The sequence below is a fragment of the Lontra canadensis genome, unplaced genomic scaffold, assembly GCF_010015895.1.
Source record: "Lontra canadensis isolate GAN:19392208 unplaced genomic scaffold, GSC_riverotter_1.0 scaffold54, whole genome shotgun sequence".
Taxonomy (NCBI): domain Eukaryota; kingdom Metazoa; phylum Chordata; class Mammalia; order Carnivora; family Mustelidae; genus Lontra; species Lontra canadensis.
The window spans coordinates 4,724,665-4,747,379 of NW_022631048.1; the positions used below are offsets into that span (position 1 = coordinate 4,724,665).

Here is a 22,715-nt window from a genome sequence, read left to right on the forward strand (position 1 = left end):
CAGTTTGGTGATTTGTTACAAAACTAAACATATTCTTACCATAGGACCCAGTGATTGCATTCCTTGGTATTTACCCAAAGGAATTAAAAAGTTAACTCAGTACAAAACCTGCCCACAGATGTTTATAGAAACTTTTTTTGTAATTTCCAAAACGTGGAAGCAACTCAGATGTCCTTCAGTGGGTGAATGGAGAATAAACTGTAGTACATCCAGACAATGGATTGATGTTCGTTGCTAAAAGGAAATGAGCTGTCAGACCAGAAAAAGACATGAGGGAACCTTAAATGCATATTACTAAGTGAAAAACAGTCATTCTGGAAAGGCTACATACTATATGATTCCAATGATGTGACATTATGGGAAGGGCAAAACTGGAAATCAGTGGTTGCCTGAGGGTGGAGGTGGGGATTATGGGAGAGGTGGAGAACGGAGGACTTTTTAGGACAGTATACATATTCTGTATGATACTCTAATAATGGATACATTTGTCCAAACCCATGGAAGATACACCACCAAACGTGAACGCTAATGTAAACTATGGACTTGGGGTAATGATGTGTCAGTATAGGTTCATCAGTTGTAACAAATGCGCCCCGCTAGTGGGGAATGTTGATAATGGCGGAGGCTCTGCATGTGTGAGTCAAGAGGTATATAGGAAAATCTGTACTTCCTCTTCATTTTGCTGTGAACCTACAACTCCCCCCTCAAAATAAAGTCTTTTATTTAAAAAAAAAATAGCTGATGACATTAGCATATATCTAAGTTAAAGAAAAAGGAAGAAGAAACTCAATACTTTGGTGTTATTAGGGCATAAAGCCGACAACTCCTGATTTACCATTCTTATGTTTCTGTTAACATGCTTGAGAAATAACAGTTATTTGTGCAAACCTGCAGAAACATCAGAAGCGTAGAAAACTTCTCAACTGCCTTCCAGAAACCGAGAGGGAATTTCATTAACCAAAACTCAGTGAAATCCTGAAGCCTGAGCGGGATGCCATGTAGGATGGGCAGCACGGGGCTGGGGAAGGAGACAATATCTCTGTTAATTGGTTCCCATTTTGGTTCTGCCACATAGACATGGGTTGATAGACCTACTATATTGACTGTGAGACTACAAGCCCTTGGCCTTCTTACCTCTCCACTTTGCAGAGGAATTTTCACTTAGACCCATAGAATTTTCAGTTGGATTTCTTCTCTCAGTGTCCACCAGGTTTCCTGAGGTGACCTCAGGCCCTCAGGACTTCAGGACCCCAGCTGTCCTGAGGAATGCTGGAAGTCCAGTCCAGGAAGGGCCAACCATCCTCTCTTAACACACATAGTAACTACAATATCTGTTGTATTGATTTCTGACAAGGAATGGTTTTCTACATGCCAGTAATTGCTCCATATAATGGGTTCTGTAGACATATCAGTCTGTCTTTGTAATGAGGTAGAAAACAGTCTAAAGGTTGGAAAGACTTTTCCACATTTTAGATGGACTTTTCTCCTTGGGTAAAGCCTGATATGATCTTAAACCTCACCAAAACACATTTGAATTAAAATATTCCAATTTTATAGATTTCCAGGCCATGGGGTTGAAGAAAGGGATGTTTTTCAACCCAGACCCTTACCTGAAGATTTCCATTCAGCCTGGAAAGCACAGCATCTTTCCTGCCCTCCCACACCATGGACAGGAGAGGAGATCCAAGATCATAGGCAACACCGTGAACCCCATCTGGCAGGCCGAGGTGAGTGTTGTGGGCCCTGAAAAGAGGTCTGAGTGGCCAGCTGAACCAACTGACCATAAACCAGCCCACATGCCATGCCCTCCTTTCTTAGAGCCCCAGACTGCTGCTAAGTTCATGGCTCTCTGGTCTGAGAAGAGAGCGGTGTTCTTTGTGGGTTGTAATTCAGGGATCTTGCTGGAGGCCCTCAAGGCAATAGCAGGAAACTTGCAGCTACACTCAGTAGGCCTGCTGTAGCTTCTTCATCTGATTCAGAACCTGCATCTGAGAGCAAGACAGCCTCCCGGTACCTCTGTGTGGGAGAAAGAAGAGAAGCATTCTTACACTCTTCCTATGTGTGCAGTCCTTAGGCGAGAATGGCAGATTTTAAATGTGTCCCTCTAGACCAGTTCCAGAGACTCTAAAACTGTCCGTTTTCTGGGACAGGTAAATCATGAAGCCCTACAATACCCTTGGGAGTTACATATTTTTTGATTTAAATAAACATGAACCCTAATTTTGCATCCCACCTTCCTGGTCTGAATGGAGTTCGGTAACTTGCTGGAGTATCGAGTGGTTGGTTCTGTCTCATGAACGCCTGTCTCCACTCCTGTATGTGTGTCCTCTACTGGCCAGGAGTGAGAACGTTCCTCAGTAAAGCCACACACACGCACGTCAGGCTTGGCCTCACGGTGACTAAGTTCTCTCCTAGGGAACTAACAGAAAGTTTTCATAACCTGCTGGGCAGCTTAACTCACATGCTTTGGCTTGAGGTTGTGACCTGCTGACTGTGTGGGCTGGGCAGCAGGGAGGCTTAGGGCATGGGAGGGGCTACCATATAATGTTGGTGTTAAAAGCAAAGACTGGGGCACCTGGGTGGCTCAGTGGGTTAAGCCTCTGCCTTCGGCTCATGTCATGATCCCAGGGTCCTGGGATCGAGCCCCGCATCAGGCTCTCTGCTCAGTGGGGAGCCTGCTTCCTCCTCTCTCTCTGCCTGCCTCTCTGCCTACTTGTGATCTCTGTCTGTCAAATAAATAAATAAAATCTTTAAAAAAAAAAAAAAGGCAAAGATTTGCAGCCACACAAATCTTGGTTCAAATCTCAGCATGTCCTGTTACTCATGTGGATTGAAGAAATCAGTGATTCTCAATCTGAGCCTGAAGTTACCTTCATCAGGCTGTTACTGATGGGAATGTGCTCCTCCTTCCCAAGGACTTGCTTTGGACAGGTTTCCTTCCTTTATTCTTCAGAATAGGTCATCTCTGTTGTACACTTTACAAGCGTCCTTGAATAAGAAAGTGTAATTAGATATTTGGGGACAAATCTCATTCATTGTCTCTTAAATTACACCACCCACTTCCTAGGCTTAATAAACGCTGACCCAGGCCTTACAGAGGAGCAATGTTTAAAGTTAGAGCAATGTAAAGGAAAAGGAATTGCACTAAAACTTGCTACTGCTTTGGTTATCAACAGACTCTAAAGCACTGAGAGTACCAGTAACATGGAATAATGACTCTTAAATTATTTGTTCCTTCAGTCCTGGCTATTGTCACCAATTATTTCTGGTCTCCTCACTGCATTCCTGGGGATAATACAAGATGCCACAGGAATTTATAGTACATGGGTGGGGGTGGGGGGCGAAGGCTTCTCTCTTCCGAAGAACTTCAGAGCAACTTGTTCTAAAACATTTAGTCACAAAGGTATTATAAGTCTCAAAGAACATTTCAGAAACCCACCACTATCAGAATGTTTTTGGTCTAAAAATGTCAGCTGGAATCCACTTTAAGTTCTGAAATTATTTTTGCTTCTTTAGTTAAGATTTACTTCACTCTGGAAAGATCCTAGCACACTCTCACTAGTCCTCTGCTTTTGACCTCCTGCATTCTATCCAGCCTCCCCTGGTTAAAGTCGGTGATTTTTTTTTGTTTTGTTTTGTTTTGTTTTCCTTAACTGGATTGGGTGATGGGCCTTATAGAGAGCATGAGATATAATGAGCACTGGGTGTTCTGTGCAACTGATGAATTACCAAACTCTGTATCTGAAACTAATGATACACTGTATGTTAACTAATTTAAGTAAGTAAAAAAAAATAAAGTTGGTGTTCTACAGTAAGTTTTGCCACGGGTCTCCCCAGTGAGGCTCAGACTGAGCGTAACTGATTTCTCAAGTTAAATATTAGATAACTTGACTGAAGATCTGCACTTTCCACCCCTAAATGCCGAGCACTCAAGGACTTGGCTGTCCCAGCGTTACTTACCACTTGTGTCCATAACGGATGCACTTGGCTCTGAGCCAGAGGAAGTAGGGCCAGCTGTGGTATTTTTTACAAACACGAAGTCCAGAGAGAGGTGGTTCTGGAAGTGCAGCTGCTGAGAACACCGAGGGACTCGAGCTCTCTGGGTCTTCCCACCACACTGTTAGCAGATGACACTCATCGTCCTGTCTTAAAGCCTCAACCTCAAGTTCGAGGGAGGAAGAAAGCAAAAAGGCAAAAAGCCTTCTCCGTGTAAGGCTTTGCATTTTTATTCTGTAAGAGAAGCCCTTCCCAGCAAAAGCCGTGTTACCTGTCACAGACATTCACCTGTTCGGGAAAATCTAGTACTTCGATTCCCCAGCTCTAAAATAAGGAGGGGAAGGGAGAAGGTGGTTGAACATGGGTGTCGAATAGAACAATTTGTAGTGTGTGCAACGTGCTTCAGCTCCACTCGTCAGTACCTTACACTCTCAGTAGCTGCCGTCCCCCACTGCCCCACATGCTTTCACGGGGTTGCATAGATAATCTTTGCTCACGTCTGCCTGAAATGTACATTCCCAACGAATCCAACTAGCAAGTCCTGCTCACCCATCAAGACTCAGCTAAAATGCCACCTCCCTACTGGGCCCTCCTTGACTCCCACCCTGGACCTCAGGAGGAAAGTGCTCCTTCCTCTCTGTCCCTTGTTTTATTTGCACATCCGTCTTTCCCGTGAGCCTTTGAGCTCCTCAGGCAGATGCTAATATCCAGTTTTTCTTAGCATCTCCAGTTCCGAGAACCTACTTCTATAAGGCTTATATATAGGGATTACTATGCCAAGCAGTGGAAACATTTTATGTAATTAGCTCAGTCCTCACAACAACCCTAATGTACTATTCTTATCTCCATTTAAAGATGGGAAAACCAAGACATAGAGAAGTTAAGTAATTTTCCCCAGGTCTCATAGCTGGTAAATGGCAGAACCAGAATTTGAAGCAGGTCATCTGCCCTTAGAGCCTGATACTGATCAGTTTTGGGTATAGGTGGTTGTGGATAAATTCTGGAGAGAGTATCCGTAGATTTTATCGGATACTCAAAGTGATGAGTATAACCCCTCCCCTTCAAAGGAAAAATAAAGTTTAAATCTATAGCATTGGATGATGAGGCTGAAGACTGTTATCAAAAAAGGGGAGGTGAACCATGAGAGACTATGGACTCTGAAAAACAATCTGAAGCGTTTGAAGAGGTGGGGGGGTGGGAGGTTGGGGGAACCAGGTGGTGGGTATTAGAGAGGGCACGGATTGCATGGAGCACTGGATGTGGTACAAAAACAATGAATACTGTTATGCTGAAAATAAATTTAAAAAAATGATTAAAAAAAACAGGAAAAAAAACTCACTCTAGAAAAGTAGATAATAAGAATGGTTCTTTAACTCTTAAACAACTGATCCATGATTAAATACTTCCCTTCCTTCAAAGACAAAAAAAAAAAAAAAGTCGAACTTGGTCTTTCAGCTAATCATATGAACTGCTACTTCTGAAGGGTAAATTTGAAGGATCTATGAGAACATTTTTAATGGGGAAAGGCAGGTGAAGTTCCTATGGCTAATGATTAATATAAGAAATGTTACTGGGTATCTATTCTGTGGTAGAAATAGAAATCTCTGGAAGGATAAAAAGGATTGATAGGTAAGACCTCTCAAGCTGGTGGAAGGAGACAACACAATGAAATAAATGATCTAATCAAGGTATGGACAGAATGCAGCAGAATGCTGATGGGAGGACTTCCCAGATGGTGTGCTTAGGGCGTGATGGGTGATGAGACATTTTTGGGGAGTGCCATGGGGGCATTCCAGGTAGAAGGAACAGCATGTGCGAAACTACCACCGCATCTCACAAATACTTGGGGAACTCTACAGAAATGGCATGTGGTTGAAAAATATAAAGAAAGAAATACCATGTGGTTGGAGCTCATGGTACACACAGACAAGTGATGGCTGTTGGGCTGGGCTTACACCAGTTGCATACATCCAGCATGGTTCTCTTCTTTCTTTCTTTTTTTTTTTTTTCCTATGTTCAGTCAGCCAACATACAGTATATCATTAGTCTTTGACATAGTGTTCAACAATTCATTAGTCACCTGTAACACCCAGTGCTCGTCACAACACATGCCCCCCTTAATGCTCATCACCCAGTTACCCTATCCCCCCACCCCTTCCCTTCTGTAACCCTTAGTTTGTTTCCAGAGTCCAGAGTCTCTCATAGTTTGGTTCTCTTATTTCTTAAAACAAAACCTAATGTTGGGTTCTGGGTCTCATACTGCACCTTGGTGAACGAAATGAAGATTCCCTGCTTCTACAGAATTCACGCACATCTTTAAATATTTGTGCAAACAGGTGAGTGAGAACCAAACTGTCCTACTCTCTGTATATACCTACTAACATATAAAGCACATTCATTTGAAATAATTGAATTTACCTGCACTTAAGAGCAAGAATATCCTTTACTGTATAGTTTAAATGCTAAATTTATTTCTGTGCTTAATGTTGCATTAAAATCTTGTTATTTTTTCAGATTTATGCAAGTTCAAACTTAAAACATGTTTTTGCTAATTAAAACACATTAAACCTTAGAAAAAATACTCTCAGAATTTTATTTACTTATTTATTTTTACTATCAGAATTTTAAAATGAAGAGAGAAAATTGAGAGAAATACATACTAAGTATAATGTCAACTAAAAAATATTTTAAAGAAGACTACATGTTGATTGATCTCTTTTTTATGATTACTACTGTAATTAGAAACTGTTTTGACACAGGGAAAACGCTCCTGATTTTCAAGTCTGTTTACTTTCCTGAATGGATATAATGAGCACTTAATGAGATTATATCCACACAGAGAAGTTAAATAGAAAATGGCAGCAACTGAAGGGTTTTGGGGTTTTTATTCAGAGTGCCTATCGGGAGAGTATATTTAAACTTCTAAATCAAACAAGGAATTTCTAAAAGCAAATGCTTAGAAATATCATGTGGATTGAGCAAATATTAAAATCGAGCCTGGGGCCATGGTGTTTGTCAGCCTCTACTCCATTCTCTCTGTCTCAGCCCTCAAAGCTGGCTGGATTAATCACGTGTACGGTGTCAGCCTGCTTCAATCTGGCCACGAGATTAGAAGACAAGATACTGCCTCCTAGAGCTTCTGTTCTAATGTAAGCAAACAAAACGTGATGGAGAGGAGCTAACTTAGATGGCCATGGTCCAGGAAGGCCTTTCTGAGTTGTTGTCATATGAACTGAGAGACAAAATACATGCAGACCTGGTTAGATGTATGCTGCCGATAGAGGAAGCAGCTAGTAGGAAGGGCCTCAGTGTACCAAGCCTGGCAGGCTTGCACAATAGCAGGAAAGTCGTTGTGGCTGGAGGATAACCATGTGTGAGGGATGGGACTGGGGGATGAGATGAGGCGAGGCAGAGAGGCAGGGACCGGCATCTTATAAGTCAGGGAAAGTAGTTGGTTTTTTATCACAAATGTGATAAGATGCTATTGGGGTAAGAAGGCATCATGTTCTGATCAAAATTTATCCAAATGTTCCTGCGGCTCTGTGTAGAATGGAAGCAGTTGCTGTCTGCTTCTAGCTGTCAGGAAACAGCATGTGGCACACTAACACGAAACACCTAGAAAAGCCAGATAAAATTTAAAAGAAAAAAAAAAAAGATCTGTGATCGTGAGCGGATGTTCAGGACAACAGGACTTGTGTGGCCAAGATCCTGGAGAGGGGGACGCCTGGGGGGCTCAGTTGGTTAAGCGTCTGCCTTCAGCTCAGGTCATAATCCTGGGGTCCTGGGATCCCACGTTGGGCTCCCTGCTCAGCGGGGAGCCTGGTTCTCCCTCTCCCTCTGCCTGCTGCTCCCCCTGCTTGTGCTCTTTTCTCTCTCTGTCAAAAAAATAAATAAAATCTTTTTTTTTTAAGATTTTATTTATTTATTTGACAGAGAGCGATCACAAGAGGGCAGAGAGGCAGGCAGAGACAGAGAGAGAGGGAAATAGGCTCCCCGCTGAGCAGAGAGCCCGATGTGGGGCTTGATCCCAGGACCCTGGGATCATGACCTGAGCTGAAGGCAGAGGCTTTAAGCCACTGAGCCACCCAGGGACCCCTAAATAAATAAAATCTTAAAAAAAAAAAAAAAAAAGATCCTGGAGAGAAAGGAATTTCAAGTGAGCCAACTTTCTGCAACTGTTTTTTGTAACAGGGATAAGAAAGTAGGCCAAAAGCTGCTGAAGATCAAAGAGGAGTTTTCTGTAGTTTGACAGCTGAAGAGACAAAACTTAAAGCTCTGGATCCTCCAAGGGGAGATATCCTAGCAAAACCCTAGAGTCTCAGTTAGACTCCTGGCTGGTGACAGTGAAAGAATCAGGGCCAACCAATGGTGGAAAATTTTAAGATAGCTCAAGCAGCCCAGTCAGTCCCTGATTAGTTAAAATATAAAGATACAGACGTATCTTTACCCCAAAGTTCATAGCAGCAATGGCCATGGTCACCAGACTGTGGAAAGACCCAAGATGCCCTTCAACAGACGAATGGATAAAGAAGATATGGTCCATATATACTATGGAGTTTTATGCCTCCATCAGAAAGGGTGAATACCCAACTTTTGTATCAACATGGATGGGACTGAAAGATATGCTGAGTGAAATAAGTCAAGCAGAGAGAGTCAATTATCACGTGGTTTCACTTGTGGAGCATAAGAAATAACACGGAGGACATGGGGAGATGGTGAGAAGGGAGTTGGGGGAAATTGGAGGGGGAGACGAACCATGAGAGACTATGGACTCTGAAAAACAATCTGAGGGTTTGGGAGGGGCGGGGAGTGGGAGGTTGGGTGAGCCTGGTGGTGGGTATTAGGAGGGCACGTATTGCATGGAACACTGTGTGTGGTGCATAAACAATGAATTCTGGAACACTGAAAAGCAATTTAAATTAAATAAAAATTTAAAATATATATATTATCTGACCTCAGTAACAAAAGGAATGGACCATGAGTGACTTTTTTTTATTGTTATGTTCAGATAGCCAGCATATAGTACATCGTAACATCATAAGTTTTCTTGTAGTGTTCAACAATTCATCAGTTGGTATAACCCCCAGTGCTCATCACAACACGTGCCCTCTTTAATACACAGGTGCCTATTCTTGGACTTACCAGAGGTAGATTTTAAATACTATTTTATGTTTTTAAACTTAAGAAGCTAGACATAAATAATAAAAGTAAAACTAGAAAATGCCCATCCACTTTGGAAATTAAGCAGAAAGCTCCTAAAAAATCTAGGGGTCAAGGAAGAGATCATAATAAAAACTAGAAAATATTTTGAACTGAATAATAATGAATATATGACATATTTAAACTTATGGGACGCAGCTAAATTAGAAAATAAGCTGATCCCAGTGATGTGAGTTTCCATGTGATTAATCTACTATACCAGTACCATGAAGAAGATGAATGCAGAAATCACTGAACTAGAAAACAAATACCTGACAGAGAAAGTTAACAAAAATTACAATGTAGTGGTTGTACTTGTATTAAAAAATGAGTATTATGGAAATATTTTGCGAATAAATTTGAAAATTTAGAGGCAATGGGGAATAATTTTAATAGCCAAAATTACAGACTTTATTTAGATTTCCTTAGTTTTCCCTATATTTTCCCAGAATTATTATCATTTTTTGTTTGTTTTTAATTTTGTTTATTATGTTATGTCAGTCATCACACAGTACATCAATAGTTTTTGATGTAGTGTTCCATGAAATGGGAAATACTCTTTACATTATTATTTTTATCATTATGTTTATTAAGGGACAATCTACAAACAAAAATACAATTAATTATATACAACAAAAAATTACATTAATTTAAAGCAGACATTTTGTGGAGAAGGTGCCTGGGTGACTCGGTTGAGCATCTTACTCGTAGTTTTGGCTCAGATTATGTTCTCAGTGTCATGAGATTGAGCTTTGCATTGGGTTCTGTGCTCAGCAGGGAGTCTGCTTGAGCTTTCTCTCTCCCTCTGCCCATCCCCCCCCAATAAATAAATCTTCAAAAAAAAATTAAGCAAATGATTTGATTATAACAAGGTTGCAGGATACAGGGTTAATATATAAGAAGTCCCTTGCTATCTTGTATACCAAGAATGAACAACTGGAATTTGAAATTAAAAACAACACATTTATATTACCATCCCAGAATGAAACACTTACCTATATATCTAACAAAATTTTTATTGAATGAAAACTATTTTGAATAAATCAAAAAACTAAAAAATGGATATATGTTCAGGGATAGGAAGATAACATTGTCAAGACGTTAAGTTCTTTCTAATTTCATCTATAAACACAATGTAGTCTTGAAATCCCAACAAGTTATTTTTCGGGTATTAACAAACTGATTCTAATCTTTACATGGAGAGGCAAAAGACCTAGAACATCTAACCAATATCGGAGGAGAAGAACAAAAATGGAGGACCAATGCTACCCAACTTCAAGGCCTACTATAAAGCTGCAGTGTCAAGAATATGTGGTATTGAGGGAAAAAAAGAAGATAATTAGATCAGTGGAATGGAGTAGAGTAGAGAGCCCGGAATTAGACCCCCACATAGTCAACTGATCTTTGACAAAGAAATAGAGACAATATAATGGAGCAAAGATAGTCTTTTCAACAAATGGTGCTGGAAATCCACATGCAAAGAAAAAAATCTAGAGACCTTATACTCTTCAAAAAATTAATTCAAAATGGATCATAGACCTAAATGGAAAATGCAAAATTATAAAATCTCAGATATTAACATAGGAGAAAACCCAAATGACCTTGGATTTGGTGATGCCTTTTGAGATGTAATACCAGAAGCATGACCCATGAATGACCCATGAATTGACAACCCGGACTTCATTCAAATTAAAACTGCTCTGTTAAAAACTGTATCAAGAGAATTAGAAGATAAGCCACAAACTGGGAGAAAATACTTGTAAAGGCATAGCTGATAAATAGCTGTTATCCAAAATACAGAAGGAATTCTTAACACTCAATGAGAAGAAAACAAACAGTCGATTTAAAAATGGGCCAAAGATCTTGACAGGCACCTCACCAAAGATACATGGATGGCAAATAAGCACGTGAAAAGATGCTGCACACCTTATGTCGTCAGGGAAATACAAATTAAAATAGCAAGGAGACACTACTGCACACCTATTAGCATGGCTTAAATCCAGAACACTGGCAACATAAACGCTGGAGAGGATAAGGATCAACAGTAAATCTCATACATGGCTGGTGTGCTTGCAACATGGTACATTCACTTTGGAAAAGAGTTTGGCAGATTCTTAACTAACTATACTCTCTTAAATGACCCAGAAATCAAGGTCCTCAGTATCCAAAGGATTTGAACACTTATGCCCACACAAAAGCCTGCACAAGAATAATTGCCAAAAATTGGTGCAACCAAGATGTCTTTCAGGAGGTGATTGGATATATAAACTGTAATGGGTCCGGACAATGCAGTGTTATTAGCACTAAAAAGAATCAAGCTACCAAGTCATGAAAGACATAGTGGAAACTTAAATTCATATTACTAAGTGAGAAAAGCAGATCTGAAAAGACTGCATACTGCATGATTCCAACTATATGACATTCTGGAAAAGGCAAAACTATAGAGACAGACAGTAAAATGTCAGGGGTTGCCAGGAATGTGTAGGGGAGAAGAATGAATAGGCAGAGAGCAGAAGACTTCCAGGGCCATGAAAATATTATAAATATAATAAATATATTATATTATATTATATTATATTATATAAATATAATATATTATGATGTGGATGAATCTCCTTTTACTTTTGTCCAAACCAGTAGCATATACAACAGGAAGAATTAGCCCTTGGGTAAACTGTTGACTTGGGTGATTATGATGTGTCAATGAAGGTTCATCCTTGGTTTAAAAAAAAAAAAAAAAAGTGCCATTCCGGTGAGTGATGTGGATGATGGAGGAGACTATGCATGTGTGGGACAAGGGGTGTAGGAGAAATCTTTGTTCCTCCCTCCAGTTTTGCTGTAAATCTAAAAGAGCTCTAAAAAATAAAGTCTTTTAAAGATAGCTTTGGCTCCTCCAGAGTTTTTGTATTTTCTGATAAATTTTAGAAAGACCTTTGAACCTGCAAAAAAAGTAGTTCTGGAATCTTACTTGGAAATTTGTTGAATATTAACTATTCCATTCTATGAAATGATATATCTCCACTTATTTAGGTCTTTAATTCCTCTTGACAATATATGTGGTTTTCAGTATAGAAATCTTGCTATTTTGGGGGCGGGGGTCTATTGTAAGTGGAATCTTTTTTCATTTCATTTCCAGTTATTTGCTTCCTATTTATATAAATTTTTCTCTATTAATCTTGAATCCTGCAGCCATACTAATTTCATTTGCTAATTCACTAGTTGTTTCCTGTGAAGATATTTAAGTAAACAAGCATGCACAGCAAATAAAAATAATTTTACTCAATCCTTCCTAAACTTACGCCTTTTGACTTGTTTGTTTTTGGTGATCTGCCTTATTGCAATGTCCAGAGCCTCTAGTACAGTAATGAACTGAAGGGGTGATGGAAGGCATCTTTGCTTTATTACTGATATTAGGGAGAAAGCATTCAATATCTCACCACAAAGCATAGTGCTACTAGATTTTTGTAGATGCTCTTCATCAGCTTAAGAATGTTTCCTTCTATTCCTAGTTTGCCGAGAGTTCTTTTTTTAATCATAGGTGATGTTGAATTTTGTTAAACACTTTTTCTACAGCTATTGAAATGATTCCACAATTTTTACCTTTATTCTATTAATTTGGTAAATTACCATGGTTGATTTTCTTTTTTTATTCTTATGTTAGGTTAGTCACCATTAGTCATCGTTAGTTTTTGATGTAGTGTTCCATTATTCATTGTTTGCATATAACACCCAGTGCTCCATAAATACGTGCCCTCCTTAATAGCCATCACTGGGCTAACCCATCTCCCGCCCCCCCTCCCCTCTAAAACCCTCAGTTTATTTCCCAGTAGTCCATAGTCTCCCTTACCATGGTTTGTCTCCCCCTCTGATTGCCCCCCCCCTTCATTTTCCCCTTCCTTCTCCAAATGTCCTCCATGCTATTCTTTATATTCCACAATAAGTGAAACCATATGATAATTGACCTTCTCTGCTTGACTTGTTTCACTTAGCGTGATCTGCTCCAGTTCCGTCCGTGTTGATGCAAAAATTGGGTATTCATTCCTTCTATTCATTCATTCATTCATTCATTCATACCCAAAATTTGGGTATTCTGTTCATTCTATTGAATATTCTATGGGTATTCATAGAACATTCTATGAATATTCTATTCATTCTGTTCTTTCATTCTTTCTAATATTAGATCAACCCTGCATCCCTAAGATAAATTCTATTTCGTCAAATGTGTCGTTATTTTTATATATTGTTGAGGTTCTTTTTTTTTTTTTTTAAGATTTTATTTATTCACTTGACAGAGAGAGATCACAAGTAGATGGAGAGGCAGGCAGAGAGAGAGAGAGAGAGAGAGAGAGAGAGAGGAGGAAGCAGGCTCCCTGCTGAGCAGAGAGCCCGACGCGGGACTCGATCCCGGGACCCTGAGATCATGACCTGAGCCGAAGGCAGCGGCTTAACCCACTGAGCCACCCAGGCGCCCCATGTTGAGGTTCTTTTACTAATAGTTTATTAAGGATTTTTACATGTACATTCATGAAGAATGTTGATCTGTAATTTTGTTAGTCTGGTTTTGGTATAATTGGTCTTATGAAATTAGTTTTGAAATTTTCCTTCTTTTATATATTCCGGAAGGATGGTGTATAATTGTTATTTTCCTCCTTAAATGTTTAATAGAATATATAGATGAAGACATTTTAGACTGCAGTTTTAAGTACGTGAGAACGTATTAAAACGTGAGTTCAATTTTTAAATAGAAATAGGGCTATTCAAGTTAACTATTTCTACATGGGTAAGCTTTTGTAATTTGTGTCTCTGAAGGCATATTGACATTTTTCTTCATGCAGTTTTTATAGGGTTGTTCCAAATAGTATTTTATTGTCCTTTAATGTTTATAAATTCATTAAGAATAATATTTTTCTCATTTATTAATGGTGAACTATATTTTCTCTTTTTTTTGTTAACCAATATATGGATTTATAAAACTTGTTAATTTTTTTCAAAGAACCAGCTCTTGATGATAATTTTCTGTATTTTTCTTTATTTTCTATTTCTTTCTGTTTCTACTCTTAATTTTATTTTTCTCCTTTGTTGCCTTCTACTTACTTTAGGGTTATTTTGCTCTTCTGTTTTTAGCCTCTTAAGGTGACATTTTAGGTTTTTATTTTAGACTTATTTTTTTCTATAATGTGTTCATCTAAAACCATTAATTTTCTTTTAACTGGTGGTTTAGCCACATTTCATAAAATTGATACTTTTTAATTTTCATCATTCAGTTCAACATATTTTTTTTTAAAGATTTTATTTATTTATTTGACAGAGAGAGATCACAAGTAGGTAGACAGGCAGGCAGAGAGAGAGAGGAGAAAGCAGGCTCCCTGCCAAGCAGAGAGGCCGATGCGGGACTCGATCCCAGGACCCTGAGACCATGACCTGAGCCGAAGGCAGAGGCTTAACCCACTTAGCCACCCAGGCGCCCCAACATATTTTTTAATATCCCTTCTTTGACCCATGGATTATTTTGAAATGGATGGTGTAAAGTCTGAATTTTAAGGTTTTCTTAAATATCTGCTTGTTACTGATTTCTAATTCAACTTCATTGTGGAAAGAAAAAATACCTAGTATGATTTCAATTCCATTTAAATACATTCAGTCATGTCTTACAGTCCGGTACATGGTATATTTTGGTGGATTTATTATGTACAGTTGAAAAGAATGTGTATTCTATGTTTTATGTAGTCGTCTGTAAAAATTAAATTCTTATTATCTAGCTTTTTATCAGTTGCTGAGAAAATTGGGAGATGTTTAAATCCCCTGCTATGATCATGGAATTATCTGTTTCTCCAATTCCGCCAACTTTTGCTTTCTGTATTTTGAGGATCTCTTTTGTTAGGTACATGCATAGTAATGTTGTCCTGATGAATTGGCCCTTTTAACATTATGAAATATCCCTCTTTGAAATACCCTGTCTTTGGCAATCCCCTTTCTCTTGAAGGCTGTTTTATCTCACATTAATATAATAACTCCAGCCTTCTTATGTTTGATATTTGAATGATATGCCTATTCTCATCCATTTACTTTCTAGATATTTGTGTTCATATATAAAAGGTGCATATCCCGTAGACAGTTTTTCACTTACTGTAATAATCTCTACCTTTAAATAAGAGTCTTTAGTTAATTGTCATTTAATGTCATTATTCATATGGTTGTGTTTAGGTCTGTTCTTTTATTATTTTCTGTCTGTCTTTTTTTTCAGTTTTTTCTTGTTTTGGATTATTTGAATACTTTCTAGAATTCTGTTTTAATTCATCTGTTGGATTTTTAGCTACACATTTTTTGATAACTTTCTTTGTAGTTGCTTTAGGGACTACAATACACCTTCTTATATATTCATTATCCACATTGACTTAATAGTATACCACTTCACAAAAATGTGGTAACATTTCAGCAATATTTACCTGCATTTACCTGTGCCCATGATCCTTTATGTTATGGTTGCCATATATAGTACATTTTTTATACATTATAAACCCCACATAACTATGTTATAATTTTTGCTTTAAACAGATGTATATGTATTTTAGTGGTGCCTGAGTGGCTCATTTGGTTAAACAACTGACTTGATTTTGGCTCAGGTCATGATCTCAAGGTTGTGAGATCAAGCCCCCCATCAAGCTATACACTGGGTGTGGAACCTGCTTAAGATTTTCTCTCTCCCTCTGCCCTTCCCTCCTCTCCCCATCTGTAATTAAAAAAAAAAAAAGACCAAACATAAGTATTTTAAAGAAGTTAAGAAACAGTACAGTCCCCTATATTTTCCCCATTTGTTTCCTATTTCTAATGTTTTCACTCATGTCTAAAGATCTGAGTTTTCCTTCAGGTATCATTTCCCTTCAGCATGAAATCTTTCCCTTGGCATTTCTTGTAGAGTGAGCCTGGTGGCAGTTCTCCTAGTTTTTTGTTTATCTGAGTGTTTTAATTTCATCTTCATCTTGGAAGATACTTTCACTGAATATAAAATTCTGAGTGACTGGTATCCCCCCCGCAACACTTTAAAAAGGTCGTTCCACTGTGTTATGGTCCCCATAGTCTCCACTAAGAAACTGTAATGATTTGAATCATTGCTCTCCTGTGTGGAATGTGTCATTTTTCTTTGGTTGGTTCAAGTTTGTCCCTTTATCTTTGGTTTTCAAGTTTGATTATGACATTCCTAGGTATGGTTTTTGTATAAGTTTTCTAGGCCTGCTACATACATTGTCCTGCCTCATACAGAATGTATTATTTCATAGTTCTGGAAACTAGTAGTCTAAAATCAAGGAGTAAGCAGGGCTGATTCCTTGTGATTGCCCTCAAAGAGAATCTGTTCCATGCCTCTGCCCTAGCTTCTGGTGATGCTGGCATCTTGGTCATTCCTTGGCATGTAAATGTGTTGTTCCAATCTCTGCCTCCTTCTTCACATGGTATTCTCACCATATGCCTCTGTGTCCATATTCCTCTCTTCTTATAAATACAACAGACACATTGGACTGGGGCCCAGTCTACTGATCTCATCCTAACTTGATTACATCACAAAGATTCTATTTCCAAATATGATTACATTCACATGTTTAGAGCTTCAACACACTTTTGGAGAACAACATAATTCAACCTATAACAGTTTTCTTCTAATTTATCCTGTTGGTTCATTGAGCTTCTGGGATCTATAAACTTATGTTTTCACCAAATTGGTGAAGTTTGGCCATCATTTCTTCCAATATTTTTCTGTTGAATGCTCTCTCTCCTTTTTTTCTTGGACTCCCAATATTATATGCTAGACCTTTAGATATTGTCCCACAGGTCTCTAAGGCAATTCTCTCTCTTCTTGTAATTGGATCATTTCTGTTGATCTGTCTTCAATTCCACTGACTCTTTATCACCTCCACTCTACTATTACCTCTATTCAGTGAATTTCTTTCATTTATTAGAATTTTTAACTCTGAAATTGCAGTTTGGTCTTGTTTTTGTTATTTATGTTTTGCTGATGATGTTTCTTATCTATTTATTCATGACAAGTAGATTTTCCTTTACCTCACTGAGTGTAGTTAAAATAGTTGCTTCAGAGTCTTTTCCTGATAATTCTAACATATGTACCCCTTTTTTGTTGTTATTCATTATTTTGTTGTTTTGTGGTAGCAGGCAGTTAACTTGGTTGGTCTCACGCTGCCGTGAACGTGGTGGCCAGCAGTTCAGACCTTAAGACCTAACTGCAAGCTGATTTCATTTTCCCTGTACCTATATGATTCTGTGATCAGCCAGAAACTTGGGCTGAGTTTAAAAAAAAAAGAATTTGGCACTTTCTTTCTTTGCCTTTCTTCTTTCTGGCACTTTTCTTTCACTTTTTGGTGATGCTGGTTACTGCAGGCTCCTTTGCCTGGTTCTGCCAGCCAAAATGATGATGGGGTTTTTACTAAAGTTTTAGCTACTCTTTACCACTATTGGAGTAGACTATAGCCGCATTCAAGTCAAAGACCCCCAGTCTCTTATTTCAGTGAACAAGTTCTCACAGTTCAACTGTATCACAATCCTTTTACATTTTTTTTTAACATATAAGCAATCCTTTTACATTTTTCTGGACATTGCCAGAATTTGAATTTTTTATAAAGAAGCAACAATGGCTAGCTGTCTTCTGTGGTGTTCATTTTAAGTGTGCTATTAAAATTTATTTAAATTTAATGAAGGAGAAAAAACATGTTTATCTTAGTAGATCCAGAAAGTGTAGTTGATAAAATTTAATATCTATTCCTGATTTTTAACAACTTTCAGAAAACTGAGAATAGAAGAGAACTTCTTCACTCTGAAAGAGGACTTAAAATATTAAGAATAATAAGAATAAAATCTAGAGTAAACATTATATTGAAATACTTTACCTTGAGAACAAGATAAGGATACATGCTTTAGCCACTTCTGTTTACTGTTTTACTGAAGATCCATCCAATGGAATAAGGCAAAAATAAAGAAAATATACCACAGTTGGAAAGGAAGACTTACTTATTCTCAAATAACATTGTCATATAAGTGAACAGTGTAAAATAATAAACCATTAGAATTAATAAGTGAATTTAATGTCACTAAATAAATAAAAGGTTAATATATAAACACAAACTATTTCTACATGCAAATAGAAAATGAAAACTTTAAAAGATTCCATTTACAATAGCATCACAAAACATCAAATACCTAGGAGTAAATCTAGCAAAAATATAAAAGACCTCTATACTAAGTACTGCAACATTTCTGAGAGAAATTAAAAACACCCTAAATAAAAGGAGAGATATTATATACTTAAGGATTTGAAAATTCAATATTGAATAGGGGCAGTTCATTCTCAAATTGATCTGTGGATTCAGTGAAATCCCAATCAAAATTCTAAGAGGTATTTTTAATGTCACTTGACAAGCTAATTCTAAATCTATACAAAAACTTTTTAAAAGGCCAAGAATAGGCAGGAAAACCTTGAAAAAAAAAAAAGGACTTACGCTTACAGATGCCATGATAAATATAAAGCTACAGGAATTACAATGATATGCGTTGGCATAGAATAGATGAATGGCTCTTTGAAAAGATTAGAATGACAAATTAGATACACACGTAGTATCACTGTTTTATGACAACAGTGGTATATATATAGTAAGGGAAGGATAGCATGTTCAGAATTTGATGTTGGGTCAGTGTGCTATGCATATACAAAGCACATGAGTCTTGAATGTAGTCTCATAGCATAGACAAAAATCAGTTCCCAATAGATTGTAAATCTAGCTACAGAAGTTTAACAATAAGGTTTCTAATTCATAACATGAGAATTCCTTCATGACCCTATGGAAGCCAAAAAAAAGGAGCAGGCTGTTAAGTAGAATATGAAAGCATTAACCACAAAGCAAAACTTGGTTAATTGGATGACATTGAAATTACAGATGTCTGTTCCTCAAAATTCTACATTAAGAACAAGCCACAGAGTGGGAAAATATATTGAACTGTATCTAGATAGCACACACTACCTCTACAAATCAAGAAGGAGAGGACAGACACTCACAGAAAAATGGAGCAAAGACTTGAACAAGGCACCTCCCAGAGGAGGTTGTCCAAATGCCAATAAATATATAAAAAGCTTCTCAGCTTCATTAGTCATCCAGGACTAAAAATTAAAAGTGCAGTGTGATTTCCACTGCACACCCACCAGCATGGCTAAAATGAAGGAAATGGACAATGACTACTGGTGAGGTATGGAACAAGTAAGACTCACACTCTGCTGATAGTGGGGGCGGAGTGAGAGGGAGGAGGGGGAGAAAGGACATCAGTTAGGAGGCAGTTGCCGAAGCTAGGTGGGAGACGATGAAGCTTGGACCAGAAAGGTGGCAGTGAACATGGAGGAGTGTAGATGTAGGTATAATTAGCCATTATGCCTCACTTTTGTCTACTGGGTCCCTTCCATATCTCCCAGATACCAGGCACTTAAAATAGGGCTCTAGCAGGTAGCTCAGAGCAGCATCTAGTGCTGGGGCTGGCTGTAAGTCCAGTATTAGACACAAAAAAACCCAAAAGATTAGCTTACAGTTAAGCAAACCACAGACCACCAGATGTGTCAGATGTGGGCATAAACTCACAAGAGTCGGGCTTGGGCTCGACATTTAGAACATTCTTGTAGATGCCAAGTGCTAATAGGCTGTTACCAGAGTTTTCACATTTAATCACCCCAGCAACATCACGAGAGGGTAAGAATGAGACTTATTGTCAGAGAGATTGCCAAAAACCTCACTGACCAAGCAGAGCAAGTGGACCACGTTAGGCTACAAGCCTCATGTTCTAGAGATGAGATAAAGGACCCTGGCTAAGGCCCCTGATCTGTAAGGGCAATGCTAGATGATTCCTGTAATCAGCCACCCCTAACAGGCTTTAATCAAGCTCTGATTGGTTTACAAAAGATGGTTAACCTCAGTGCTGGTTGATTAGAAATTGAAAGGTAATTTAATCAGAAATTAAATTGTACTTTTAACCTGGACTAGATGAACAGTTTTCACAAATACAAAAATCACATTTATGGAAGAAAAGCATTCTTCAAAATGCAAAGCTGGCACTGGTGGTAAGAGAGAAGCCCTAGACAACAGCCCTGTCCCAGGACAATAGTTTTTTGTTTTGTTTTTTAAAGATGTTTATTTATTTGCCAGAGAGAGAGCGAGAGCTCAAGCAGGGGGAACAGCAGGCAGAACAGGCAGATGGAGAAGCAGGCTCCCTGCTGAGCAGAGAGCCCGATGGGGGACTCGATCCCTGGACCCTGGGATCATGACCTGAGCCAAACGCAGCCACTCAACCAACTGAGCCACCCAGGCGTCCCAGGACAGTAGTTTTTAAAAAGATTTTTTGAATGGGATGCCTGGGTGGCTCAGTTGGTTGAGTGGCTGCTTTTGGCTCAGGTCATGATCCTGGGGTCCTGGGATCGAGTCCTGAATTGGGATCTTTGCTGAGCGGAGATTCTGCTTTCTCATCTATCTCTGCCTGCTGCTCTGAGTACTTGTGATCTCTCTTTCTCTCTCTCTCTCTATGACAAATAAGTAAATAAAATCTTAAAGAAAAAAAAAAAAAAGATCAGGGCACCTGGGTGGCTCAGTGGGTTAAGCCTCTGCTTTCAGCTCAGATCATGATCTCAGGGTCCTAGGATCGAGCCCCATATCGGGCTCTCTGCTCAGTGGGGAGTCTGCTTCCTCATCTGTCTCTGCCTCCCTCTCTGCCTACTTGTGATTCTCTCTCTCTAGTAAATAAAAAATAAAAAATAAAGATTTTTCGAAGTTCCCTGATACAAACAGTGATAATCTCAGCACCAAGTAAGTTATTTTAATTGACGGACGCAGGAGCTGAACACTTTTCTGAAAGGAACTCGTGAATGGAACACCAGCGTAAAAACACAAGGGACTCGGCTCCAGAGCTACTGCCTCTGTTTCCCAGGTGATGCCTGAGGCTCCTGCACTGAACTCAGAGGCACACGGTTTGACGTCAGCTGGCTGTTAAGCTAATGACATCCTATAGGGCTGATACCAAAATCAAAGGTGAGGCTAGAGTTAGTAAGAAACAGATCTAAGTGGATTTCCAAGAATAGAGACTTGAGAGTTAAATCAAATGCCGATGAGCCAAAGAGGAGGAACCAAGGAAGACAAGGATAAGGAATGGGGGAGCAGACAGTGGGAAGAGGCCGTGGGAAATTTCAGAGGAGGCATGCAGTTGTGCTTAGCGCAGCCATATAAGCTGGTCACATTTATCTTAAAAAATGAAAGAAAAAAAAAAAGCCAGTGTGGACTAAGTCATAGAAACCAAATCCTGTGCATTCTCTTTCCTTATTCATTCAGCAGAAATTCTGCTTCGGTAAGGCCCAACCCTGACAGTGATCCTGTCCTTCTGGGGGCCTACAGCAGGTCCCCATCTTTGCCTTCCTTATGCTTGTCTTGCAGGAAGTAATGACCGTGCCCCAGGGACAAATTCCAAGTCAAGTCTTTAATCTGTTTAGCTTTGTCAGCTTTTCCAGTGCTGTAGGTAATTAACCTGGAAAACAATAAAGATATATGAACAAAAGTAAATATAGATGACAGTATTTTTAATGTTAAAAATATCAGGGAAAATCAATAGAGTTCGTGTCATATTATCAATGACTTTAATTTGCAAATTTTTTACAATGGTATTACTATTAGGCTATTGATTTCCTGTATTATAACATTATTATTATGGTGCTACCATGATTAATTAGCTAATCTCACAGTTCCTGGGGTTTTGTTTGTTTTAAAGAGAATATATTTATCTTAAAAAATCTGGTAAACTAGGCTGCTAACTGCGTCCGTCTTTGGCTAAGACCGTTGTATTTAAGGGAGGCGTTACTGGGTATGGGTGTAACTTAGAACATTTGTAAAAGAGACGTTCAGACAGAAGTAATACAGCACTAGTCTGGTGACTTCCAGAGTGATGGAAAGGGGGTACCAGGCAGCCCACACAACATGAAAAAGCAGAAAGCAAATCCACCTGACGGTGCAGGGAAGAGGAGGGAGTCTGGCTCCATTTGTTGGACCAGCTCTTTAGATATGGAACCCTCAGTGACCTGACTTTTCCTATGAGCCCACAAGTGCCAAATCTAGGCCACACAGCATACATACTGTTTAAAAAGTTCACATTTTAATATAGTATTTTAGATATTCACCTCTCTTCTTGTGCCCGGAAACATACAAAATGCATACAATATAGCAAGATTAAATATATTTAATATAAGCGAGAAGAAGGAAATCAGAAAATAAATTTTGGGGGTGCCTGGGTGACTCAGTGGGTTAAGTCTGCCTTCGGCTCAGGTCATGATCTCAGGGTGCTGGGATCGAGCCCCACATCAGGCTCTCTGCTTAGCAGGGATCCTGCTTCCCCACCTCTCTTCCTTGCCTGCCTTTCTGCCTACTTGTGATCTCTGCCTGTCAAATAAATAAATAAATAAATAATCTTTTTTTTTAAAAGGAAATAAATTTTTAGTA

General features: G+C 38.8%; 1 protein-coding gene across 6 annotated transcripts in view; it reads left to right on the plus strand.

The window, feature by feature from the left end:
- HECW1 (HECT, C2 and WW domain containing E3 ubiquitin protein ligase 1) overlaps positions 1-22,715 on the plus strand; it is a 460,030-nt gene that overhangs the window by 307,973 nt on the left and 129,342 nt on the right. For all 6 annotated transcript variants that reach the window (XM_032874976.1, XM_032874979.1, XM_032874977.1 and 3 more), the window contains one exon: positions 1,558-1,727. In XM_032874976.1, the coding sequence (XP_032730867.1) occupies positions 1,558-1,727 (170 nt within the window). The remainder of the gene's footprint in view (positions 1-1,557; positions 1,728-22,715) is intronic.